The sequence below is a fragment of the Sphaerodactylus townsendi genome, linkage group LG03, assembly GCF_021028975.2.
Source record: "Sphaerodactylus townsendi isolate TG3544 linkage group LG03, MPM_Stown_v2.3, whole genome shotgun sequence".
In the NCBI taxonomy this organism is placed as follows: Eukaryota; Metazoa; Chordata; class Lepidosauria; order Squamata; family Sphaerodactylidae; genus Sphaerodactylus; species Sphaerodactylus townsendi.
The window spans coordinates 158,385,230-158,412,763 of NC_059427.1; the positions used below are offsets into that span (position 1 = coordinate 158,385,230).

Genomic DNA, 27,534 nt, shown 5'->3' on the forward strand with positions numbered 1-27,534 from the left:
AGTACTATTCACTGGGCAGCATATAAAAAGACTTCAAGAAGTTTCTAGTACCGCACCCCTAGAAAGAGGCTGGAAAGAACAGCGTAAGAAAATTCTCTTTTGTGGGTGGTGGAAAGTGGCATCAAGTTGCAGCGAATCTTAGGGTGACCCTGGGTTTTCAAGAGACATTCAGAAGCAGTTTGGCATTGCCTGCCTCTGCCTCACAACTCTGATATTCCTTCGTCATTTCCCATCCACATGGCGTTCTGCCTGGCTTCTGACATCTGGCAGAATCAGACTAGCCTGGGCTATCCAGGTTAGCGTAATTCTCTTCCACAAAGAGGGAATATTGCAATTTAAGGGGGTATTTTTTTCCCCTGGACCTGATTCCTATATGCATTGGGAATGTTTCTCCATAAATTTCACCTCCCAAATCTTGTCCAGATCTTGGGGAAGGGGCTATGGCTGAAAAGTAGAACACACACTTCTCACAAGAAGATTGCTGGACCCACACTCCGCGTCTCCAGTTAGGTCTGTGCGAATACCATTCTCTCTCTGATTCTAAAGAACCACTGTCAGTCAGAATAGCCAGTACTGGGTCAGTGGGGCTGCTGGTTTGACTCAATATGAAGCAGCTCCATAGGTTTGCACACCCAGCCACTGCTGCTTAGCGAGCGAAGGAGTTCCCGTTCTGGTGATGTCGAATTTAGTGGCAAGCACACTGCAACTTCAACAGCTCTATCCCCTGCCCCCCAATCACATGTCTGTTCTGCTTTCTAGATAGAAAGCCCAAACCAGATTGCATTTTTAAAAAACCTGCATGCATATCCTGTGCCCTGAACTGGATGGCCAAGTCTAACCCGATCTTGTCAGATCTCAGAAGCAAAGCAGTGTTGACCCCAGTTGAGCAAGAGACCATCAAGGGTGATTATGCAGAGGCAGGCAATAGCAAACCGCCTCTGTTCAGCTCTGGCCTTGGAAACTCTAGGAGCAGTTTTCAAGGTCAGAGATGCATGGCTGCTCCTAGACTTTCAAGGCCAGAGCTGAACAGAACCGGTTTGCTATTGCCTGCCTCTGCATAATCACCCTTGATAGTCTCATGCTCAACTGGGGTCAACACTGTGCCAGACTAGTATCCAGGGGACCCAGGTTCAAATCCCATGGAACCTTGAAGGGTGACCTTGGGCCAGTCAAATGTTTTCGGGTTAACCTACTTCACAGGGTTGTTGTGAGGATAAAACGGGAGAGGGGGAAATGATGTAAACTGCTGTGGGCCCCTGTTGGGACAAAAGACAGGGGATAAACAAAGCACCTACATTAAATTCTGAGGGCAACTTGTACATTTGAGCACAAACTTGGTATCTACTTTCTTCGCACAAATTCCAGTGGCTGCTGCAGAGCAAATCTCTGGAGCCCATCTTCTAGTACTTTATTCACACATGGGATCGTTACAAAAGACTGTTTTAAAAAAAATTTAAAAAAACCAATCAGACAGCAGGAACATTCCCGTCGTTCTTTCATTCCCTTTAAACAGACATCATCTTCCTCCAAGAGTTTCAGCCCGCCGCCCCCCCCCCCCCCTTCTCAGTTCCTCCGCCTGTTCTCAGCGGGGCAGGCAGGCAGGGGCTTGTCCAGGGCCGAAGGACGCCCCGCTTCTTTGCCCCACTGTTTGCCGCGAATCTGTGCCAAGAGACACACAAGCGCCTGTTATTTTTAGCGCCTGCCAATCGCTAGGCAGAGCAGCAGAGAGCGAGCGAGCGAGGCTGGGGAGGCGGGCAGAGCTCCGGTTCCCAGCCGGGCTTCGCCTCCCCTGCGGAGCGGAGCCTCCAATCGGGTCAGCGCCTCACGTGTCAGCCTCTGGCGGCTGCGAAGCCGGCGTCAAGGAACAAGCAACGTGCTGGAGCCCCGCCAAGCGGCGGTGAGCAGACACCTGACTCGCCGCTCACATGGCCCGCGCGGCACAGATAATTTCACGGCTGCTGCTGCTGCAGCAAGCAAGCGCCGCGGCTCTTGCACGCGAATCGCTGGGGAGGCAGGGGCGCCCAGCGCGCGCTATTGCGCGCCCGCGGGGTGGCGCTGCTGGCTGCTTAGAGCCCTCTCGCCTGCTCGGTCTGCGCGCAGCTCCTCTGCGCTCCTTCTCCCCAAACCCCAAACCGCTGTCTTTAAGGCGTTTTAATAGGGTTAAGCGGGCTGGACTGTTATGTGGGACTCTTCAGATTCGAGGCCCCACTCATGCCATATAGGGGGACTTGGAACAGGTCTACTCACTTGGCTTAGCCTACCTCACAGGACTGTTGGGAGGAGAGGACGGTGGAAGCAGATTTGGGTCCTCGTTGAGGAGAACGACGGGGTACAAGGGAAGAAAACAAAATCAGTTTGCAAAATCTTTGCGACTCCGCCTTTTTCTCCCCAATGGGAACAAAAAGCGACTACTAATAGAGTTGGAAGAGACCACAAGGGCCATCAAGTCCAATCCTCTGCCATATAGTGTGTTCCTGCGTGACAGGAGGTTGGACTTGATGGCCCTTGTGGTCTCTTCCAACTCTATGATTCTACCATTCTACTTCTCCATGTCCTCACAACGACCCTGTGAGGTAGTTGACGATTAGAGTGGGTGAGTAACCCAAGGTCACCCAGGAAGTTTCTGTGGAAGCGTGGGGATTCAAACCTGTGTCTCAGATTGTGGTCAATTCTGTACACTCCATTGTATCAATGTAGTAAATAATAACAATAAAGGAGGCGGGAGAAAGAAAAGTTATCTCTGGCCATACTTATAAAGTATTTTTGTTCCCATCCTGTGAAGGATGCTTTCCTGATCAGTTCTGGAAAACTTAAAAACTTGTAGGTTTTTTGTGTTATTTTACTTGGTTCTAACAAAAAGTATTCATGACATGGCTTTTCATTTGTGATTTCATTAGGGACCAATGTGGCTACCTCCAGCTTCCTCCACTGAGGTAGTAACAGCAGCCCTCCTACACAGCACTGCCCCATAACTGGGGGTGAAGATGTGAAGAGGACCACAGAGCAGTAGAACGTGGCTTTCAGAAGCCTGGATCAGCATGAAAACACTAAGGGGAAAATGACAATTACTGCAGTTCCACTCATGTAGAAAAAGTCACACCCTCTAGCTATTCCATCTCACCTAACAAGTATGAGAAAGTTTGTGGTGGTTACTCAACAGAGGCACTTCCCACTTGGTCAAGAGCTGTGACATTAACTGTGGAACCCGCAATGGCAGATGGCAACTGGGAGGCCATGGATTCAAATGCCCACCTGGCCACCAAGCTCACCAGGTGACCTCTAGCCAGCCTTTCATTAACCTATATTTATATTGTTGTATGGGTAAATTGGAGGGAGACATATATTTACATCCTGTCATGCATGCCTTCCCATGTGATAAATACAAACATGTTCAAGGACTCTGGGCCATTCCACGCAGAAAGGGCAGCCCCCCCCCCCCCACACACACACAGTTAGACACTGAATGTACTCTAAATCTTTGCTCTTTGCTCAGTATCTATCTGCTCATCAACCAGCAGGAAAAAGACTTTAAAAGCTTACTTATTCTTCCTGTGCAGGCCCCAATATCCATCTTTATAGAGCATGTATTACGGGGAAACGTTTGTGTGTGTTAAGAAAACAAGAATCTTAGTTTCTGCAACATATCTGCACTATACATTTACATTCTCCTAGAGCTGGAAAGAGAATTCCGGAAGTCCATGGTCCGTTATCACTTCTAATCTCTAGAGCTACTAGAGCAGTGGTGGCGAACCTATGGCACGGGTGCCAGAGGTGGCACTTAGAGCCCTCTCTGTGGGCACGTGCACACAGAGTTTGTCATGTGGGCCCCCCCTGGAAAATCGACCCCCACACACCCATCTAGGCTGGCCTGGGCCACTGGCCATAACATGTAGGTAACCCTGTTAAGTGCTGTTAAACCCCACTGATTTTCATGGGAAGAACTAAAGTGCAGTCCTTTACCTGGGAGTAACCTTGGTTGCTGGCAATGAGGCTTGCTTTTAAACCTTCCTAGGGTCATGATCCACCCATTTGAAGCGTTGCACGGTTGCTTCAAAGCAAAGCCACCAACAACCACCAAGCTTACTCCCAAGTAACGCACGCCTCGGAGCCAACTGTTTTTTCTAAACTAAAACCTCAGTATTCAGGTTAAATTGCCATGTTGGCACTTTGCGAGAAATAAGTGGGTTTTGGGTTGCAGTTTGGGCACTCGGTCTCGAAAAGGTTCGCCATCATAGAGCGAAGTGGTTACTGTGCCAGACTAGTATCCAAGAGACCCAAGTTCAAATGCTATGGAACTTTAATGGGTGACCTTGGGCCAGTCACATGTTTTCGGGTTGACCTACTTCTCTGGGTTATTGTGAGGATAAAGTGGAAGAGGGGAAATGATGTAAACTGCTCGGGGTCCCTGTTGGGACAGAAGACAGGATAAATGAAGCACCTAAATTAAATTATGAGGGCAACTTGTACATTTGAGCACAAATTTGATATCTGTCCAAATTCCAGTGACTGCTGCAGAGCAAATATCTGGAGCACATCTTCTAAGGTAGGGGTGTCCAACTCTTGTGCTTCAGCCTACTGGCATGGCCAGGAGCTGATGGGAATTGTAGTCCATGAACATCTGAAGCACCAGACACCTCTATTCTAAGGCAACCTCTTCAGGCTCCAAGCCTTTCTTGCTTTGCTAAATGCTATAAGAACACTAGTGGTGAATGCCAAATTATGGTTGCTAAAGGGACATACACTGCGAAACAGTCCTTGTTTAGAATGGACTGGGTGTGGAGGGTCCTATCCTTGACAGGGCTCCAGAATCACTTAAAACCACTGCTGAGTAGGTGAAATGACTCACACAAGGTACACACGGCTGTTCTGTGGCAGAGGAATGGGAACTCACCACCTGGGGACCTGGTGGTGGAAAACGCTATCAAGTCACAGCTGACTTATGGTGACCCTGTAGGATTTTCAAGGCAAGAGACAAACACAGGTGTTTTGCCATTGCCTGCCTCTGTGTACCAACCTTGGTCTTTCTTGGTGGTCTCCCATCCAAGATCTAACACGGCTTAGCTCCCGGGATCTGATGAAATCAGAGTAGGTCACAGTCTTGAGGCCTTAACAATGATCATTTCATCTGAAGATGTCCCCTCCCAACACAGTGCAAGATTTTAAAATCAAAACGTTTGATTTTAAGGCAGGTGTCTGCAGCTGAATTGGCACATAATCTGCAGCAGCAGCAGCAGCAGCAGCTCCCCTCTGAATGCTGCATATCCCTCACCATGGCATTATTAGTGACTGCGTGGTACGCAGCCTCATCCGTCAACAGCTTCCATGCTGCTGACGCTGCAGTTGGTTCCTCTGCAGTTGGTTCCTCTGCAGTAGCAGTGTGTGTGTGTGAGAAGCGATCAGAGCCACACGGGCTATCCGTGAACCTCTCGAGCAAAACAGCGAATGGGTTTCAGCCATGTGCCACTTGACATGTCATGGCAGGAAAAGGAATTGCTGCAATGTGTGTTCCCCTGGTACTACAGAAATCAATCCAGGCCACCCTCCCACCCCATTGTGGAGACAGCTGCTGCAGTTGTTTCTACCTTGTGACCTCAATTCACCCGATAAAGGCCAATTCAGCAACTCTCGCACATGTTTACTGGGTGTTGCATTATCTCTGAAGCTCTTGGCAACCCAGGGCAGCCCTGGTATATTTCAGAATCTAGGCCAGGAATCTGCTGTCTCCTTACCCCCCCCCCCCCCCTTCTTTTTAAAGCAGCGAAACCTGATTTTCGTCCTGCTGCAAGATGCCAGCCAGCAGTAACCCTATTTTGGGCTTCCTTATCAGACTTGCTTTGAAGCCAGCCCTCGCATGAATTCTCTCCAGCTGGCTAGCTCCAACTGAAGTTTGCAGTTAAAGAGGAAAGGGGAAAAAAACTATTCAGCTGGTCGCTAATGGGGAAATTCTCAGTTGCACATTTAAAAGCTAACGTAGGTGATATTTTAGGTTCAGATGTGGACCAGGAGTCTCACAAAGAGGATCAAACATTGTGAACTGATTTATAGTCTAAATGGTTGAGTTTCTTGGGGAAGGTATAGGAGGAGAAGAATCAGTTCTATTCAACTTAAGTCAGCTTTGAAGACAAACAAAGCATCACCAAAACAGATTTGGTGGACCAGATGATTGGACTTCACTCCAGATGTCAAGTCAGCCATGAACTTTGGCCTGTGTTGCTATTTCTGAGCCTCAGTTACTGCCGTCTGTGAAATGGGACTTACTTGGTTTTTCCTCATGGTTATTCCAAGGGCAAATATTAAAGAATAAGGCATGCCGAGAGGCACCAGATAGATTAACCTTCTGACTGCTATAAGTTGAGGTTCTCTCTCTCTCTCTCTCTGCTTTCATTGTATCTTACTAAGAAAGCACATTCAATCTTTGGGTTAAGAAAGAAAGGAATCAACCCCTTTTGTCAAAAGTTTAAATCCATCTATTCTAATCCTCTAGTCCAGTGGTGGTGAACCTTTGGCACTCCAGATGTTATAGACTACAATTCCCATCAGCCCCTGCCAGCATGGCCAATTGGCCATACTGGAAGGGGCTGATGGGAATTGTAGTCCATAACATCTGGAGTGCCAAAGGTTCGCCACCACGGCTCTAGTCAAATGAGTTCCACATTATCTCAGAGAGCTGGCCAGAAAACTGGTTGCTGGGAACCCACAGCCCTAGGTGTGCGTGGTGGTGAGGAATGAGGGGAAGGGGGTCCATGAAATGTTTTCATTCTGACACTAACTAAGGAGATGCCTCTTGGTGCCGAACATAACGCTGCAAATCCAGCCTTGCTATTATTTCCCTATGACGAGATTTCTGTAAACCAATACAAGCAGTCCCCTGTTACACTGACAAGTGGTGCTTGCCAAAAAAACAAGCACCCTTGACCCCTCCTGGGGAGATATTAGTAACTGGACAGAAGCCACTTCACAAAGCACTTGTGTGGAGTCATTGACAGGGCCATTACAAACAGAGTGGAAGCAAGATGGGACCCGCCGTTTAACTGGGGCCAGCATTAAAGGGTTTCTCGGCTAGAGACGCCAACTCTGGGTTGGGAAATTCCTGAAGATTTGGGGGTGGATTTAGGGGATGGGAAGAAGCTCAGCAGGGCTGTCATTTTCTCCAGGCCCTGGAGTCCAGGGAAACAGATTTCTGTCATCTGGAGATCAGTTGTGATGACAGGAGAATCCTAGGCCGCATTTGGAGGCTGGCAAACCTAGTTTCTCTGCCGCAGAGAAACCCCCGGGGAATCAGCCCAGGCATGCAACTTGCACAAGCCAGCGAAGAAGATTAAACCTCAGGACAGAAAACATCCAGCAGGTCCAGTTTGCCATCTTTGGTACCGAGAGCAGTCGGTACCAAAACAGCAGACAAACCAGAAGCAGTCCCGTTTCTCTGCCCAGCCTCCTCTCCAAACAACCAGCCCAGCTGGAACCCAGATGCTGTCTTCCAGAAGGAGAGGTACTTGTTTAACAGGGAGAAGATGCTGATGCTTCCCTGCACAAATAAATGGTGGTGTGTAAATAAATAAGATTGCTCAGTATCTGAACACGAGCCTAGCTCAGGTCTTAGCCGAGCCTGCCAGGAGACACTAGCTACTCGTGCAGGCTTTAATCTGCCTGCACGTTCCTTCATCAGTGGAACGGGAGTGGGAGGTGCAGGCGAGGGAAGAGAGGCTCTGCTTTTTGGTTTTAAGTAGGTTAAACAAATCAGAGTGCATCTGCGGGTTTGCTGGAAGCGCAGGCAGCGGCGGCAACGCTCCCAGAATAGGCAAAAAGAGCAAGATACCACAAGCAGTCTCCAAGCTATTTGTTTGCTTCCCTGGGAGTTGAAGCAAAGACAGGGTGAAAACAGGGCCAGACAACGCTCATCTAGGTTTCCATTTCAAAATGTAGTGTATAAAGTCTGTGAGGTTTGGAGGATTTCAGAAGCGAGTTTCCCACACGGTTCAGTTGTGAAAAAAAAATTCCGTTTGTCGAGATATTTGTATTTTTAAGGCGAAGGTGGGGAAAGGGGGATAATTTAACCTGCTTTAAATTTGTGTCTGGTGAACCTGTCACCTGAGACACTGGGTGGAAATTTTACACCCTGTTCCTCATAGGTTGTCTGACAGACTCAGTTTGCGGTGGACCATCTAGGCAAGCGGTTCACCACATGAATTCTGAAACTGGGTTGACTTTTTCTGTTTCCGTTAACCTGGTTTCCAAACACGTCTTTAAAAAATGGGCCACACGAACCCGTTCTCTATTTTGCACGATTTGGAATGTGGGAGATTACAGTTAAGGTGCCAAATTAAACGTTACAGATTCTCGACAGGGGAGCATTATTGCTGAGGGGGAAACTGCACCAATGCATACAAATGCTTGTGAGAAAACCTTTCTTCTAGGTGACCAAGCTTTGGGAAAAGAAGGCGGTGGAGGTTTGCAGTACAGAAAATGACTTTCCCCATGTTTCTTACTACAACACTTCCCAAGCCGGATCCCTTCTAGGACAAGTTTATGTGTCTGGAAGGAATCCCACAGTGAGATAAAAGCAAGTGATGGGGCAGGGCGGGATGCAGCAGAAGATTAGCAGGTGGGTAAGGATCCAGGATGCCGTCTTCTCTCCTTCAAATTATCTCCTCCCTGGACCATTTGGCCTAGAACAGGGGTAGGGAACCTGCGGCTCTCAAGATGTTCAGGAACTACAATTCCCATCAGCCCCTGCCAACATGGCCAACTGTAGTCCATGAACATCTGGAGAGCCGCAGGTTGCAGACCCCTGCATTAAGGAAATCATGGTGGTGATAGAAAGTGCCACCAATGGTGACCCTGAAGGGTTTTTAAGGCAAGAGGTGTTCAGAGGAAGTTTGCCAGTGTTCTGAGAGAACTGTGACTGGCCCAAGGTCACCCAGCTGGCTTCATGCGGAGGAGTGGGGAATCAAATACAATTCTCCAGAGAGTCCACTGAATCATTACACCACGCTGGATCTCTAAGGTACATATTTCTCGGTCCGGTAGTTTGGCCTCAGCAATGACCTTGTCACTTGAATGAGCAGCTTTGGGCAAAACAGACATCTGTAAACTGTGGGGCACATTCCATAGATCTCAGGGTGTTTCTGATTCAGAAACGTTTAACTTTCTACACAGTATGTTTTGCACATTATCAAATATCCCTTGTTCCAAGAGGGAGAGTTCAGTCCAACACTGTTAAAAAGATCAACATGGTTCCCTCGTGTTCTTCCCCTCTCCCCCACCAGCGAAGCTATTTTTCTGATGCCATAATGCTGGTGGGTAACGAGAAAGGTAAAAGTATTTCCCTGGCTGCTCTTCTGATCAAAGCAGCTCAACAAAACAGCAGGCCCACACCCTGCCAAAACGAGCTTTTGCTCTTAGGCCAGCAAATTCTACTCGCTGCATTACATTTTGAGTTCGATCTCAGCCTCTCTGGCACCTGCAAAACAGCTTGCGACGCCTGCAGACAGCGAAGTAGGTCAAAGTCACCGCCGCAGGAGAAAGGGCAAAAATAGGTAGCACAGTGCTGGGTTGGAAACAGAAAGTTTTTTGGGGAGGGGGTATTTTTGCGGCAACAGCTCAGAACTCAACCACCGATGAAAAAACAACCCAGGCTCAAACTAGAAATTAGAAACCAACGCCAGCTTGTAAAAGAAAAAAAATTGCTCCCCCATGGCAAGCAAGTGCTGACTCCAGGCGACAAGGGAAAGATGGTTTTGTAACCTGGAAGAATTGGTTTATTTAATGATTCATCATATTCATATCTTAGCCTACCTCATTTCTTTTCTCCTTTCTGACTGTCAGTGTGTCACAATTGATGTATGTATCAGCAGGTAGGCTAGTACATTTTATTAGCTTATTTGCAAGGCTGAATTAAAGAATATTTTTAGCTCACACTTAACCTAGTTTAAAAAACATTTCCTCCCTCTCTACGGCAAGGGAATTGTAATTCTGCGACAAGAGCTAAAGCTTTACATGTTCATCGGCGCGCTCATCAAACGACATTGCCCAGTTTTCTCCAGGTCCTGCCGTGCAGGTTAAACTGGAATAAAACTACTGTAAGGTTTTTTTTGTAGATATGCCCACAGATTGTGCAAACATCCAGACCAAGACACCAATAAGATATCTGCTTTGCCCTCCTCTCAGCAGAAAAACAGGCAAACATGCTTCAAATAGCCCCACTTCATTTTACCCATCTCTAAGGTTTCTGCATAAGTTCGAGAACTACAGGGGAGTCAATTCACACTTCATGCAGGCCAGCACACAGGTGCACTGCTGGCCCGCTACATGCATCTCCCAGTGAATGCCACAATTTTGGATTTGGAGGGGCATATCTTCTTGCCCTCACATAGAGACAAGAGGCGAGGAGCAGCCACCAACTGCAGCGCCGTGACCCATTTCTACTGCCTGTTTACAACTCTGGCTATTCCTCCAAACTCTGCAGAGAATTGCAGCAGGAAACGGGGCAAGCAAGCGACAAATGTGCCGGATATGCAACAGCCTAACCAATTGGCCAAATCACGAGAGATCTTGATCTCAGACAAGAACGCTAATGTACTAATCTGCAAACAGCCCAAGCCTTTTGCCTCTTTTTCAAAATCGCAGAGGAAGATTGGAAGATTCCAACTCCAGCACTATCTCATAATAGGTGTGGCACTGAGCAGACCCAATCCTCCTTACCAAAGAGGTTGCGTAGCAATTGCCTTCAATGCTGCTGTACTGGTTGCACCCTCACTCTCCCAATTTAAGGACTGGAACTGGCAAAGGCCAGCTTTGGAGAAGGGAAAATGGAAGTGCCAGAGATTTTGCTCTGGGGCTTATGAGAAGCATCACTTTCATAGGAACCCAGAAGATGGGGAACAAACGTGCAAAGGGAACAGATAGAGATTCTTCCTATAGAATGGGGATTTGGCACAGAGATGATCAAGAAAGAAAATGGATGGACTCTATTTCCCAGCTTTTTCCTGAGAATCTTTTTCTCCCTGTTGTGAATTTACAGCTGGATTAGGCCAACTAGCTGCAACAGAGAGTAGGGATTCAATGCTAGCTGCAATTGTTAAGATTGCCTTAAAAAAATCTATATACACATTCTAATTCTGCAAGGGTAAAGAAAGCTACACTTCCTAAAATTCCCTCTGATATCCGACATGAACGAACCCACTATCATTCTAACCCTCACAGCAACACTTCTACATGCCGATTGCCAAAAGAAAAAGAGATGAAAGTTTCATGAGATCAAGGTCAATCAATGGTTCCGTTTGTAAATGTCCTCTAATTCAGCTTTTCCAACTTGTCGGTCCCAACCCGAAAGTTGGCTGCAAAGCCTGTCCCAGGCTTTCACAGTTGTATTGATTTGTACATGCTTTGGGTTTTTTTTAAGTGGGCCATCATACCAACTGATTTTTTTTTAAGTGGGTCATCATACCAACTAAATTTGGACTGGAGGGTCACCATACCAAAAAGGCTGGGAACTGCTGCTCCGGTTCACATAGAAGCCAAACTCATCAATCATAGGCTGCTCCAGGAAGCATTTCTTGCACCTGCGTTTGTGGCTTTGTTTGCACTGTTTCACCATCCTGCACTACCCGCCTCAAAAACAACATGTTATCATGGGCATTTTTTTTTGGCATCAAATCACAGTTGACGTATGGTGATCCTGCAGGGTTTCCAAAGTAAAAGATGTTCAGAGGTGATTGGTCATCACCTGCCTCCATGTCACAAACCTCATAATCCTGGGAGGTCCCCCATCCAAATACTAGCCAGGGCTGAGCCTGCTTAGGATGAATAAATGTCAGGGGGGGAGGGGTGAAAGAAGCTGAACAGAAGAAGAAGAACAAGGACAAGAAGAACAAGAGTAGTAGTAGTTTTGGATTTATATCCCACCTTTCTCTCCTGTAAGGAGACTCAAGGTGTCTTACAAGCTCCTTTCCCTTCCTCTCGTCACAACAGACGCCTTGTGAGGTGGGTGGGGCTGAGAGAGTTCCAAAGAACTGTGACTAGCCCAAGGTCACCCAGCTGGCATGTAGAAGTGCGGGAACATATCTGGTTCACCAGATAAGCCTCTGCCACTCTGTTGGAGAAGTGGGGGATCAAACCCGGTTCTCCAGATTAGAATCCACCTGCTCTTAACCACAACACCATGCTGGCTCTAGCCAATTTTCATTGCAAGACGAGCCCAATGGACAGAAGTCACTGACAGTTGCCATCTGGATGTGCAGGAGACTAGAATGTGCGGGCGGGGGGGCGGGGGGGCCACAGCAGCAGGCTGCTGGCTGGATGCCCAAAACAACACAGTCTACACGTCAGTTATCCAAACAGTCGTAAAAATGCAGAAACCGGCCTCTCCACTGTAGTATTCAAGAGGGTTCCTCCATGCCTTCCAGTGGAGTTCCATAGGCAAACAACTCTGTCCAAAATAAACAGGGAAGCCCTAACACACGGGCAGGAAGAGTTCTATGAAATATTGCAGAACCCATGATGCTGGCTCAGAGTGACAGGTGCTACCCACTGATTGGTGGAAAGGGAGGTAACTATGCTTTCTGAGCAGCCCCTTTCCGCGCATTTTTGCTCACTTTCCCCACACTACTATCACGAGAAAGGTGACTCCGCACATAACTGACCAGGGAGAAAAATCAAGAGCGCGGGGTAAAGGGAATGCAGGAAATGGATCAACAAAACAACAGTCCTCGTGTCCAAGAGTCTGCAGCAAGGACCTTTTCACTCAGACCAGAAATGTTTTAATTACCGGGCTACTGCACTCCACCTTCCTTCACAGAAAAGCTTAGAATCCGCCTGTTGATGGGAATCAATGAAATGAATTAAAGGGCAGTGTGATGGAACAGTACTGTAAAACTAGCAAAGTCACATATGACTGTGAAAAGCATCTTTGCCTTTTGATCTCCTGGAGGGAGGACAGGAAACTATGCAGAGGTGCTAGGATGAAACTTCAAAGGCCTAAGTTACCTCGTGGCCTGAACAGAGTTTTCCTGGGAAGGGGAAAACAAAGGTTTTTGAATTCCATCTTGAGACGTGGTCAGAGAAACATCTCTGGGCCATGGGTTCCCGGAATGGGGACAAAGAACCAAAAGGGACGTAACTACCTAAGCAATCCCTTAACCGCAATCATGTTTTATTTCTTTGATTTCTGTTTTTCAATAAAAATCGTTGAGACCTCAGCTGGTTGGAGTTATTGGAGAAAAGAACCCAGGTTTTAATGAAACAAGCATTGGCTCTCCCAGGCTTGCTTTCATGATAGGCAGTTTCACCCAGTATGCTTGGTTCCTGCTATGAGTTGTTTGGGAGCAAATCTGCTGGAAGCAACCCGGTGTGCTCTTGAGCTAGCCAGACTCTCTGCCTTAGCTGTAATTTTCCCCAAATGGGCTTTCTCTGTTATCTGTACGTCAATTTATGTTGTTTTTATGAAGACACTGAAAATCTTCATGGCTGTACCTCTCTGAAGGGAACAGGGAGTGCTCAGTTGGCTGGAATTGCTTGCCTGGTTTGGAAAGAGAAATCAAATCATTTAGGAAGCTGTGCTATATTTGTATGCCTGAATAACAACCAAGCCTCTTCTTAAGGGCAGTTTCAGCAGGCTCATACCTTAGTGTGGCAACATTTCACTACTCAATTGCCAAACTATATTATTCAGAGATCATTACATTGGACAGTAGCCAATGTAGATAGATCTTCTTGTATAACTCATATTTCCCATACATACCTTACGTGGTTAAGGTGTGTAATAATCTCTCTCTCTCTCTCTCTCTCTCTCTCTCTCTCTCTCTCTCTCTCTGTGTGTGTGTGTGTGTGTGTGTGTGTGTGTGTGAGAGAGAGAGAGAGAGAGAGAGAGAGAGAGAGAGAGAGAGAGAGAGAGAGAAGCACTATCAACTTGCAGCCAACTTATGATGACCCCTCACAGGGTCTGAACAGAGGTTTTTTTGGCATTGCCTATCTCTGCACAGGGACCCTGCACTTCACTGGGAGGGTTTCATCCAAGTGCTAACCAGAGCTGACCCTGCTTAGCTTCCAAGATCTCATGAGATCAGGCTAGCCTAGGCCAGGGAAAACTCTGACTAGGGAGATCTTATTGCTGCTGGATTATTCATATCACTGTTTCACTATGCATTTTTATCCCATTTTCCTCTGAGAAGTTCCAAGTGCTGAATTCAGTTTTCCTTCCCCTATTTTACCTTTTCTACAACCTTGTGAGGTAGGCTCAGTTCAGAAAATGTCAAGGTTGCCCAGCCAATTTCATAGGGGATTTGAACAGTGGTCTTCTATATATACTAAGATGGTTTTCATGAGCCAGTATGTCATATGAAGCTACTGGCTAGAATACTATATACAAAACCCAAAGAAAGGTTAATAGTAATTTGTGAAATCCCTGTTGAATTAAAAAAAAAACTTTTTCCTCTACCTTGGGAGTGAAATAATAGACAATATTTCAACACTAGTGTTACTTAAAATTGAACAGGACAATAAGGAATGGCCCAAAGTGTTCTGCCGGCTGTGTGGATTTGTCGCAGTGGTTGACTACTCTGGAATTATGCAATACTGAGGCCAGCAACTGGACTCCTATGAAGACCTTGCCTTGTGGACAACGACCAGTTTTGTGGTTTAAAAAATGGCCAAGTTCCTCGTAAGGATTTTAGGGAGAGGAGAAATTTCCACAGATTGCTCACATTTTCTGACATGTTTTTCTCTGTCACCTTACAGGAAAAGCAGCACGCAGATCTGAAACTGTCAGCCTCAGAGATCAACAAGTTGAGAGAAGGTGGCTTTACCCTCTGTCCCTGCGCTCACCCTTTCAAGTACACCTGACATGGCCTCACCCTGAGCCAAGCCAGGTTATCTGTCCAACAAGATTGTTACTGTCTGTTCTGACAAGCAGCGGTTCTCCAGGGCCTCTTAGTCTTTCACATCACCTCCTCCCGGCTCCTTGATCAACTGGAGATGCGAAGGACTGAACGAACGATCTTTTCACATGGAAGGCGGATGCTCCACCACTGAGTCTTGGCTCCACATCCAGTTTCGCTTGGCTTGACCTGTAGATCAATCGAGCTGCTAACTAGGGAACCAAGACTATCCTTTTTTGGCTCCCTGCCATTTTGTTGCGCCTCTCAATCCCAACGGTAAGGGAGAATCCCATTTTACATGGTTGTTTGTTGTCTATTTTCTTTCCCTAGCAGGAAGGTACTTTGTAGTTCAAAAAGAAAAAGAAGAAGAGTTTGGATTTCTATCCCCCCTTTCTCTCCTGCAGAAGACTCAAAGGGGCTTACAAACTCTTTGCCCTTCCCCCCTCACAACAAACACCCTGTGAGGTGGGTGGGACTGAGAGAGCTCCGAGAAGCTGTGACTAGCCCAAGGTCACCCAGCTGGCGTGTGTGGGAGTGTACAGGCTAATCTGAATTCCCCAGATAAGCCTCCACAGCTCAGGCGGCAGAGCTGGGAATCAAATCTGGTTCCTCCAGATTAGATAAACGAACTCTTAACCTCCTATGCCACTGCTGCTCCTAAAAAAGCTACTACAAACCGGGCCAATGGTGTAGTGGCATACGGACAAAAGTGTTCCTGCACATGGATGCCAGTAAGGGCTTCCATAATTTTATGGACTGAAACTCTCTGGTTTTTTTATTTAGTACATTGGTATCCCATCCTTCCTGTAAGGGCTAGGCTGTGGCTCACTGGTAGAACACATGCTTTGGATATGGAAAGGGCCAGGTTCAATCCCTCACATCACCAGTTAAGCATCAGGTCATGGATGTTGTGAAAGACCTTAGCCTGAGACCCTGGACAACCATTGCCCGTCTGAGTAGCCAATACAGAGCTTGATAGACCAATGGTCTGATTCGGTATAAGCCAGCGTCATGTGTTCGTGTGTGTGTTCGTGTGTGTGACTGGCCCAAAGTGACCCAGCAAGTTTTCATGAAAGTGGAGATTTGTACCCCAGCATCCTTAAGTCTAAGCCAGGGGTGGCGAACCTATGGCACTCCAGATGTTCATGGACTCCAATTCCCATCAGACCCTGCCAGCATGGCCAATATAAGAGTATAACAGCTACAGAACATGCTGGAACAAAAAGGTGACACATGCAGATGCAGGAAAAGGAGAAAACATCACCTGTCTGCATTCGGCATTACTGTCCAAGTACAGCCTTTGCTATTAAAAAAAGATTAGGATTGCTGCTTCTTACCCCAGGCATTGAATGTTGCTTTTTAAATATCTACCTGAAGGACAGGATAGGTGGAGATAGCAGTTTCTGCCACATGGTTTCTCCAGCGTCTTAATGGCTGCCCTTCTCCCTCAACAGCTGTGACAAGGCCTTCAACCCAATGGTTTTTTTGGGGGGGCACATAGGGAGGTTGCATCAGCCCTTACAGAATGATTTGGGGATGACGGGACGGGGTTTAAGGCTTTGTTGCTAGCGTACTTGCTAGAGAGAACATGTGCCCTGCCCCTCTGTGCAAGCCCAGCAGAGATGCAAAGAGGGGAACTTGTATGTGTTAAAAGGCTCTTTCCATTAGTGAAAGAAACCCCAAAAGATCATACACTCACAATAAAAATTAAGTGACAAAATGAACCAAAAATACCCATTTTGGTATCTGGGCCCCTTCTGAGCTATAAACTGTGAATGCTGAAAGTCACTAGTGACCACTGGTGACCTGAGTCTGCTATGCATGAACTAATTCCATCCCAACAAACATATGACAGCCAGTGTGACGTGGTGGTTAGAATGTCACACAATAACCTGGGAGGCCCAGGTTGGAATCCCCATTCTGCCATGGAAGCCGGGTGACCTGGGGCCAGTCATCTATGCCCAGGCTAACCTACCTCGCAGGGCTGTTGTGAATACAGAATGTAAGCGGGGAGAATGGTTTGAGCCACTTTGGGTCTCCAAGGGAGAAAATAGCAGGACGTAACGTAAAGAAATAAACCTTTTCCAGTTGCCGACTTGTGTAGAGAGCTTTCACTAAATCACCTCACGCTTGTTTTCTGCTGGAGATGCAAGTTCTCCATCTGCTGTGGAAAAGATCTAGTGAGTCTAAGCAGTACAGCGATATGATGTACATTTAATGCGAAAGATGTGGAAGAGGGGATTGAAGAAGGAGCATCTTTTCTTTCCCTGGAGCAACGCCGTGGCTTAGTAAGTTGCAACGCCAAAAAGCAGCAATGCGGCCACACCCCAAGCCAGCTGGGATGGAACAGAATTCAGGCAATACGCCCTGAACTCCTCGAAACCTGGATGAGATGAATCCAGCCGACTTGAAGGGTGGAATCTTAGCCTTACAAATGGAACCCACCTAAGACTATTTATTTGGCAAGCGGGATACTCCTGACCCACCCTACCAGAGTTCAAAACAGCCAACTTGGCTGCTGCGTGTGCGCACACATCCGAACAGCATCTGAATTAGAAACCACCTTCTTCTCCGAGCGTAACTGACTGGAAGAAACCAGAGAGGCACATGCAGCTGTTCGCGGTTGCAACGCGCAAGAAGAAGAATGCACAGTCAGGTTAGCGCCATGAGAGGAGAGGTCACGTGTGGCCGTCTTTGAGATCATCCAAGCGAGAGACCTTGCTGGATTGTCACTCCCTTCAGACAGCTTAGACAGATGGATGCTGGCACACGGGATCAGCAGAAGGCAGCAGCCAAAGTCTCGCAGGCTACCTTGAATGCCTTCGAGCGAGGATGAGCAACAGGTGACATGCAGGCGTCCAACCACCCCTCCCAGGCAAATTTTAATGCCCCCCCTCCCATTGACTGTACCCAATTTCACCCACAGTCAAGTTGTATGAAACAAGGGAAGCTTTAGTATCCTCTCTCTCGCTTTTTGATTCATATGCAGTGTTCCAGATATGCCCAAATCAACGTGCCCTAGAATTGCCAAGCCTTTAATGCTACATGGTGCAAACTTTATTGTGGAATCTGGTTGCTCAGGAGGAGGGTAATTTGCATGACAAAATATGCTCGCAGAGCCAACCTAGTTCTCCAAGATCTGAAGGGCTCCCATGGATCCAGAAAAGATCCAGCAAAAATGGAAGGGTTTTGTCTCCTGCCAGAGGATCAGAGAGTACAGCTCTGCCATGTATCCTGATAACTGAAAATGCCAAAGTCCCCAAGGGTATCATTGTGAGGCATTGCCCATGCATACCACTGTAGGCACTTAATATTAAATGCTCTGTATTGGCCATAAACGCGAGCAGGCTGTTAATGCAACTCTCCGAGCCCGGTATCAGAATGAAATGTCAATATGCTGCTATGTGTTACCACAGTAACCTCCTTGGGAGGATTTCACGAGGCCACCGGGATACCAGAACACAGCACACCTTCCAACACTGCACTGCCCTACTTGAGAAAGCCCAGCATTTCCTTCTCAAAACAAGAGGCTGACATCCTAGCAAGGTGAAGTTTCCAGCCTTACCTGGAGTGATGACACCGCATGGGCTTGCGCATCATTTCCAAACTCCCAAACACCAGCACCTTCTAAAACCAGTATCCCTTTACAAATGGCCCCCAAACAGTGATAAAGCACCACCCACCCTAATGCCAAAACGTTCCTTGAAACCAAATACATCCTGGCTATTTTTATATAAATACAACAAGTCACAGTTGTTTGTTCCTCTAATGCAGGGGTCTGCAACTTGCGGCTCTCCAGATGTTCATGGACTACAATTCCCATCAGCCCCTGCCACCATGGCCAATTGGCTGCCACCATTGGCCATGGTGGCAGGCAGAGGACCCGATAAGATGATTATAATCCATGAACATCTGAAGAAACACTAAATTGAATCCCTGCTCTAATGTGTTCAGGGTACCATCATGGGTTTATTCTTTAATTCACTTAGATGTTTTGTTTGTTTGTATTATTTACAGTCTGTCTTTCTCACAGGGACTCAAGGCAAGTTACACGGCGTGAGCCAATACAATCAACAGGATGGGACATGCAACAAACAAAGAAATTGGATTGTGGGTTGCTGAACCAACCAGAAATCTAAAAAACAGAATTGAAGCAAAGCATAAGTGTTAACATGACGCATGAAGTGATGCAGAATTCCATAGTCAGGTCCAACTAGACAGCAAACTATACACAGTAGGGTAGGCCACAGACCCTTCATGCCCCACTGTTTCCCCCAAAGGAAAGCCATTAAGACTAATGCCACCATTCTCCCTCTATTTTATCCCCACAACAACCCTGTGAAGTAGGTTAGGCTGAGTGTGTGCACCTGGGCTAACGTCATTCAGCAAGCTTCTATGGCAGAGTGGGAGTTCACACCTGGATCTCCCATACCCTAGTTCCGTGGTGGCGAACCTAAGGCACTTCAGATGTCCATGGACTACAATTCCCATCAGCCCCTGCCAGCACGGCCAATTGGCCATGGTGGCAGGGGCTGATGGGAATTGTAGTCCATGAACATCTGGAGTGCCATAGGTTCACCACCACTGCCCTAGTCTGACATTCTAATCACTATACCACACTGGCTGTTTCATGGCTGATTATTTCATAAGATCTTCATGAGAACCCTGTAAGGTAGGTTAGGCTGAGAGGCAGTGACTAATACAAGGCCACTGTGGGGCTTTCCCCACTTACCATTTGCTGCGCGCTACTCCCAGAAAGGAGGGCAGGGTCCAGCAGCGCTCCCCACTTGCAAGGGCGGCAACCATGCAGCCGCCCTGACGCTGCCGCTCTCCCGCCCCTTCAGCACGCGTCATTTTTGGCGCTGAAGAAACGGCACCTTCTGACTGCCCCGCAGTGGGAAACACAACCCCGCAGCAGAAATCACTCGTGCCGGGAGCGCGCTAGGAGTAGCGCGCCGCAAATGCTAAGTGGGGAAAGCCCCCCAGTTTCATGACAGAACAATATTAGAACCCAAGTCTCTGTGGAAGTTTCACAGTCAGTTCACTGCTCTATGCTAGCTTTTGTGGCCTTTAGTGAGTCTTGGGGGGAGGGTTGGGGGGATATAGGAAATGCTTCTTCTATACTGCATTCCAAAAGGCCCACCAGGGTAGCAGAGCCAAAGAATATTCTTTCACATTCCAGAGAATTGTTCCAGACAGCAGAAATCCAAATCAAAACGCCATAGATACTCTGCATTAATGAGACCTATTTGCATGCATTACCTGCATAAGTCAACCTTCTTATCATCATCAATAGCCAAAGAAATAATGATAATTTATTCACCAAGATAAGGCAACCCAAAAATATTCACCAAGAAAATGTGCAACTTGCATAACAGCAACCACAAGAATTTTGTAACTTACATAAATTATACAAATGGAACAAATTAGCACCCATCTGATTTTGCATAATTGGTTTTGCTTTTGCTTAACCAGACGACTGGGCAAAGGTACCGATGCCTCACCTCCTTAGCTTCTGGATTTCATCATACTATCAACCCCATATTCACTGCACTGAGGACTAGAAACGTATTTGCCACTCCCAGGTACTGAACTCCTGCACTGGTGTGCTGCAGCAGTTCAATAGGGTCAGTTCTAAGGATGACGAAGAAAAGCAAAATATGCAGAAATTCCCCCGCCCCCCGTTCTATCTTTGACATCTTCGGGATCTCAAGCTGCGAAAAAACCTCTAAAGAACCAGTGGTCTCATTTAGTGCAAGGAATACCCCCCAAGTATCAAAATATTGTTGCTGTTTTTTGTTTGGCTCCCAACCTCACCTTTCCTTGAAAGCAACTCTCCCCCTTCCAACAAATCCTGTTTCCATGCCGAATCGAAAATGCAACTTTGTCCTCAATAAATTGGATTCCATCTTCCCTCCAACAAACAGCATTCCTCAAAACCTCACGGGACCTGTTTACCCCACCTCATCTTCCCCTCCCGGAACTGTGCAGTACATTAAAAAGGTCTGCAGTATTTCCCCTCTTCGCTACGCCAAGGATTAAAAGAGAGAGGGGAAGAAACAAACTACAGTTCTCCAAAACCACAAATAAGATTTTTGCTATCTGTTTACTTGGATGTAGGCATCCAGGTTTGCCCAGGTGATTCCAAGCCTGATATTTGTCAAAACTAGTTGCGTGACCCTGTTCCATAATAAAAAGGTGAATGCATGCAATTCCCTCCCCAGCCACCCCTGCTTAGAAAAATCATGCCAGATGTTAGGAGCGAGATTTACAGCCTCCTTTTAACTATATCAGCATATGCCAATAATCTTATCAATGTATAGATTCCAGGTTGGCTGACTCCATTAAAAAAGAAACAGCCCAGCAGCAAATGAAACCAGATTCCTATTCTTTCTTTCTTCGCTTCACTACCACCCTATCACCAAAAGCTTCCTCCTAAACGCATTCATAATCCAAACAGTTCAGCTTCAGGGAACCCCCGATCATTTCCCAATAAAGCAAAGGTGGGTTTTTCCACCACCCCTTCCTTCCTGGAGAAAGGAAATGAATTAAAGGCCAGATTTATGCACGCCTTCCGGGGTCGGGATCTGGAGCAGAAACCTGGGATGAATCGGGGATTGAGCCAGACGGGAGAGAAAAACGCAAAAAGGGCGCGCACGCTGCCAAGAGATCCCCGAGATCCTTGCAAACTCGACCGGGCCCCCTTCCCGCATCTCACACCCAAACTTCCACCCCTCCACCCGCTTGCAAGTGATGGCTCTTAAGAGTAAGGTAGATGCTTCTTTTTGCAGAAACAGAGTTTGCAAAACAACCAGCCCGGCTGACGGCTTACCAGAATTGTTATCCATGGTTCTTCCGGCGGCCCTCTTCCGTGGTCACCTTCACCTGGTTGCAAAACCGAGGCGCCGCGCACCCGGAGTTTGGGTGACTCGACTTCCAAAGGCAGGCAGGCAGTCAAAACAATAACGCGAGCGAGATTTCTGCTGGCCACCAGAGACCGCTCAGGGAAACCTCTGCGGCTTTCCCTCCTGCTCCCCCTCGCAGAAGCGGTGTGTGCGCGCCTGCTTGCTTGCTTGCTTGCTTGGCCGCCGCGGTGCAAATGCTTCGGAGCTCCAGCAAAGCGGCGTTGGGCTGTCGGCTGGGAATCCCACGTGCGACTGCCCGCGCGAGCCCGGCTTGCTAAAAGCTGGCGATGCCCTGCCCCTGGTTGTAGGTATGTGCGTGCATATGTCTGTGTCTGCAGACGTGGGCGAGGGTTGCTGCCTTTTTTGCTTATTCCACTCAGGGCTCAGCCGCTCCTGTTTTCTAGCCAGGAGGGAGCGGGGGAGTTGGGATCTGGCGTGCCTTAGCGGCTGGCTCATGTGTAGCCTGCATGTGACAGAATCAAAGGCATGCCCCACTGACACACATTTCCAGGCAGCCGGAGAGATGACATCAGCTGCAGAGCCGCACATGGACGGGAGGCGGGGCCGGGGGGGAGCGAGGGAGGGGGGAGGCGGGCCCCAGCCTGGCTTCACACTGCAGCACAACGTGGGAGGGGGGAGAAAGCCCCCCCCCAACCCCAGCCCTGGCTGGCACAGTCCCATCTGGGACACGGGCAAGAGGCAAATCCCAAGCCTTTGACGACGCGGAGAAGGGGCCGAAGAAGGGAGCTCGGCCGAAAGCCGATTCGGAAGGGAAGCGGCCTTTGCTCAGCAGGAGGTGGCCTGCTTGTGACGCTCTGCCCATGCTCATAAGCACTCTGTATTCCCTCTGGTTTTTATGCTTGGCTAAGCCACCTTTTGACTGATGTTTTCAGTGTTGTTTTATTCTGTCAGTGTTGCTGTTGTTGCCGCCCTGAGCCCTGCAAAATGGGGAGGGCGGGGTATAAATGAAAGTACAAACGAATAAGGATGCGTGCCTTTGGCTGCACCATATCAGAAGCTACGCAGGTTGGATTGCTCCCTTGTCACTCTTGTAAATAGGAAATACCTAGAGATTTGCGGGGTGGAGTTTGGAGAGGAGAGAGACCTCGGCAGGGTTAATGTCATGAGTCCGCCCTCCAAAGCAGCCAGGGGAACTGATCTTGATTTAGTGGAAATTATAGTGGGAGGTCTCCAGGTATGACCTGGAGATTAGCAACCGTAAAGACAGTCTTTTAACAGCACAGAGTTAAATCAGTGAATTGTAGAACAATGAGTTGCTCAGTGTAGGATTTCATGTCCTGTTCACAAGGCAAAGTGAATGCACATACATCTTTCATGTATATCTGTATATCTGTATATCTGCTTGTGATAAAGAACTGTTTGTGATAAAGTACATGCAGAGGTGGGATCCAACCAGTTCTCACCACTTCTCTGGATTTAGTGGAAATTATAGTGGGAGGTCTCCAGGTATGACTTCTCTGGAAGTGGTTACTAATTTTTTTCTGAGTGCCGAGAAGGGGTTACTAAAGCAACCTCCCTGCCCAATAGGGACTGGAGGTGCGTGTGTGCGGCGGCGCCACTGTTTGAATCCCACTACCATCGGAACCTGTTATTAAATTTTTTGGATCCCACCACTAAGTATATGTGTATATCTGTGATAAAGAACCAAGGTGCATTCACTTACAAATTAAACCAAACACCAGTCCCTGGATATATGTGTGGTTTCAATCATCCCTTCAGATGTACATGCATGGAATATAATGTGGGAATTAATGCATTTGTGAAGAAAAACTGAGTGTGCAATATGTGCAGGAGCTGTGTTCTTCCCTGTACATTTATTCATAAGAAAAAGCCCACATGCATTGTATTGTCGAGGGCTTCCACGGCTGGAATCGCTGGGGTGTTGTGGAGTTTCCGGGCTGTATGGCCAGAAGAAAATGCTACTGGAACACAGCCATACAGCCCAGAAACCCCACAACACCCCTCATACATTCATTTTATGAACAAAACTGGGGACCAATATCAGGATAAATGTGGAGTTCCGCAATTCAACTGTGTGTTGTGTGAAGACTTCCTTCCTTTTTTCTGTTTTGAAACTCTCATCCTTCTTCAGCTGATGACCCCACACATTTTGGTATTCGGACAGCAGGCGAAAAGCTTCCACACCACGCCCTGCATCATTTTATAGAGCTCTATCACATCACCATTTTACCCAGTGTTTTTCTAAATTAAACAGTCCTAAGCATCATAGGGCGGTTGCTCTAGCCCTCTGAACATTTTGGGTACTCTCTTCTGCACCTTCTCAATTTCTGCAAATGTCCTTTTTTTTTAGGTGTGGTGACCAGAACTGTACACAGTATTCCAAGTGTGGTCTCATATTAGATTTGTTTAAGGGCAGTATAATAGCAGTAGTTTTATTCTCTATTCTCTATTCCAGCGTGTTGTCATGGTTAAGAATGGCAGACTCTAATCTGGAAAACCAGGTTTCATTCCTCACTCATCCACATGAGCAGCAGACTCTTATCTAGCGAACTGCATTTGTTTCCCCACTCTTACACATGAAGCCAGCTGGGTGATCTTGGGCTAGTCACAGTACTTCAGATCCCTCTCAGCCCCACCTACTTCACAAGGTGTCTTTTGTGGGGAGAGGAAGGGAAAGGAGTTTGTAAGCTGCCTTAAGATTCCTTACAGGAGAGAAAGGTGGGGTATAAATCCAAACTCTTCTTCTTCTTGTCTAATTATGGCCAGCAGGAATTTGTCTTCACTGCAGCTGCACACTGGGTTGACATTTTCATCGAGCCATCTACTACCATCCCAAGATTTCTTTCTTTTTTAAGGGTCTAATACTGGTTTCTTGGTCTGCTGCTGCTGGCACAGATCCCATTAGTGTATGAGCTAAGTTAGGATTTTTTGCCCCAATATGCATTACTTTACACTTGAATCTGATTTGCAATTTTAATGCCCATTCCTCCAGTTTGGAGAGGTCCTTCTGGAGCTCTTCATAATCCATTTTTGTTTCAGCCAACCAAAATAATTTGATGTCACCTGCAAACTTGGCCACCCCTTGTTAACCCTCAGCTCCAAGTCACCGATGAACAGGTTGAAAAGCACCAGGCCCAACACAAATCTCTGAGGGACCCCATCTCCTCTGTGAGAACTGACCATTGATTCCTACACTCTGCTTCCTATTTTTAGCCAGCACTCAAATCATAAGAGGACTTGTCCCATGATGATGAAGTTTGTTTAATAGTCTTTGTCAAAAGCCTTTTGGAAATCCGGATACACAATGTCCATTAGCTCATTCCTTTACACATGCTTATTGGAACTTTCCAAAAACTCTAAAAGGTTATTGAGACAGGAACTCACTTTGTAGACATCACGCCATGTTGATTTTTGTTCAGCGAGCCTTGCCCTTCTATATGCTTAATAATTCTATCTTTAATAATTCTTTCTATCAGTTTGCCTGGAACAGACATCAGCTAATTGGCCTATAATTTCCCGGGTCGCCCCATCCGCAGAACCCTTTTTATTAATGGGTGTTACATTGGCCATTCCCCAGTCCTCTGGTACAAAGGCTGATCTTAGGGACATGTTAGAAGTTCAGCGATTTCCCATCTCAGTTCTTGAAGAACTCTAAAATGAATATCGATTGGTTCTGGTGACTTGTTAATTTGCAGTTTGTCTAGACGCTCTAGAACAGGGGTAGGGAACCTGCGGCTCGAGAGCCGCATGCGGCTCTTCTGCCCTTGCACTGCGGCTCCATGAGCCGAGCCGCCAGCCCCATCCTTGCCCGCCCTGCAGACAGCAGGGCAGGTGCACCAACTGCCCACAGCCGGCTGGGCTGCGCCGCGGGTTTCCCCTCTCGCCCGCCCCGTTGAAGCGGGGCGGGTGCTTTCCCGGCGGCCGGCATGCCGAGCCGCCAGCTTCATCCTTGCCTGCCCTGCAGGCAGCAGGGCAGGCGCAGCAATTGCCCGTGGCCAGCTGGGCCACGCTGCGGGCTTCCCCTCTTGCCCACCCTGTTGGAGCGGGGCGGGTGCTTTCCCGGCGGCTGGCGAGGCCAAGCTGCTGGCCCCATCCTTGCCCGCCCTGCAGGCAGCAGGGTGGACACATCCATGCGCTTCTCAGAATGAGTGGAGTAAAAGGTAAAAAAACCCAATATATACAGTGTTATCTTTATTTTAAATGTCAAAAATTATTTGCGGCTCCAAGTGTTTCTTTTCCTGTGGAAAACGGGTCCAAATGGCTCTTTGAGTGTTAAAGGTTCCCTACCCCTGCTCTAGAACTTCTTGCCGTGTTACCACTGGACTGGAAACAGGTATTTCTTGGGCCCTGTGATTTTTTACAGGTATAACACCATCCACGTACGTTGTCTGGTTTCTTTCACTGCAGGAGTTATACAGTGGTTGTGTGTGTCTTAAGTGCTGTCAAGCCACTTCGAACTCCTTTATTTATAAATATTTATACCCTGCCTCGTACCAGTGTCTCCAATTAGCTTACAGGTTAACAACAAAACAAAAAAATCCACAATAGAAATTTCACAAATAAAATATAACAATTAAAACAACAATAAAAATAACTTTAAAGCAACCCCAAACTCTCCCACTCCCATCCCCGAGGCCAGCAGCTGTAGAGGGGGTTTCCAGAGGCTAGGCAAATGCCTGGGCAAAGAAGAAGGTCTTCATCACACATGTAAACCCATAAAGGGTAGGTGCATGGTGAGTCTCTAAGAGGAGACTATTCCAGAGCCTGGGGGCAATCACTGAGAAAGCCCTCCCACGTACCCAACCTCCTACACCTTGGTGGGAGGAAGTACCACTAGGAATGTCCCCCGCTGTGAACTCCGTGCCCGGGCAGGTACATATGGGCACAGGTGCTCCTTGGCAACCCTATGAATCAATGTTCTCCAAAACGTCCTATCATTAACAGCCTTGTTCAGATCTAAGGGCTGTGGCTTCCTTTATAGTGTCAATCCATCTCCTCTTTTTCCCCCTCTTTTCCTGCTTTCAACAAGCTTTCAACCTTTCCTAGCATTGTTGTCTTTTCCAGTGACTCTTGCTCTCTCCTTAGTAACTACATAGAGCAGTGGTTCTCAACCTTCCTAATGCCGCGACCCTTTAATACAGTTCCTCATGTTGTGGTGACCCCCCAACCCTAACATTTATCCATTTTACAGATGGAGAACACTGATGCAGAGAGTCTTAGGCGACCCCTGTGAAAAGGTCGTTCGACCTCCAAAGGGGTCCCGACCCCCAGGTTGAGAACCACTGAAATAGAGAGAGACAACTAATGTAATCCTGCTCCTGTCTGTGGGTATAACCAGGAGTAACTCTGTATAGGAATGTATTAGTAAATCAAATCTAGAATTGGCTGTTCTGGAAGAAACCAAGGGAGTTCAGTTTTTATCTTGCTCTTTCCCAAGAGTTTGGGGAGAATAACAGCTATTTAAAAGGGAAAAAAACAATAACAACCAGAACACCCAATTAAAATGTATTTATGCATTCTATGGAATTTTCAAATACCATTTTATTTGCTTAGCACTGGTATGTGCATGTTGGCTCATGCAGGAGAAATCTGAAATACCTCCACAGGGTATACTTTGATTTGAAAGGATGTCTATAAGAGAAAAGAAAACCACAGCCATGGTTGTTTTCTCCCTATTTGTGGAATCAAATTTTAGATTTTTTTCAAGCTGAATATAGATATGGTCGTGGATTGAACTAGGCGGTGCAGTGTTCAAATATCCATTCAGTCATTAA

General features: G+C 47.3%; 1 protein-coding gene across 1 annotated transcript in view; it reads right to left on the reverse strand.

Annotated features, from left to right (window-relative positions):
• The window catches only part of LOC125428172 (nuclear receptor subfamily 1 group D member 1-like), a 37,209-nt gene extending 14,947 nt beyond the window's left edge, over positions 1-22,262 (reverse strand). The window contains exon 1 of the mRNA XM_048487896.1: positions 21,706-22,262. Within this exon, the coding sequence (XP_048343853.1) occupies positions 21,706-21,721 (16 nt within the window). The 5' untranslated portion in view covers positions 21,722-22,262. The remainder of the gene's footprint in view (positions 1-21,705) is intronic.
• Positions 22,263-27,534: the final 5,272 nt, after the last annotated feature.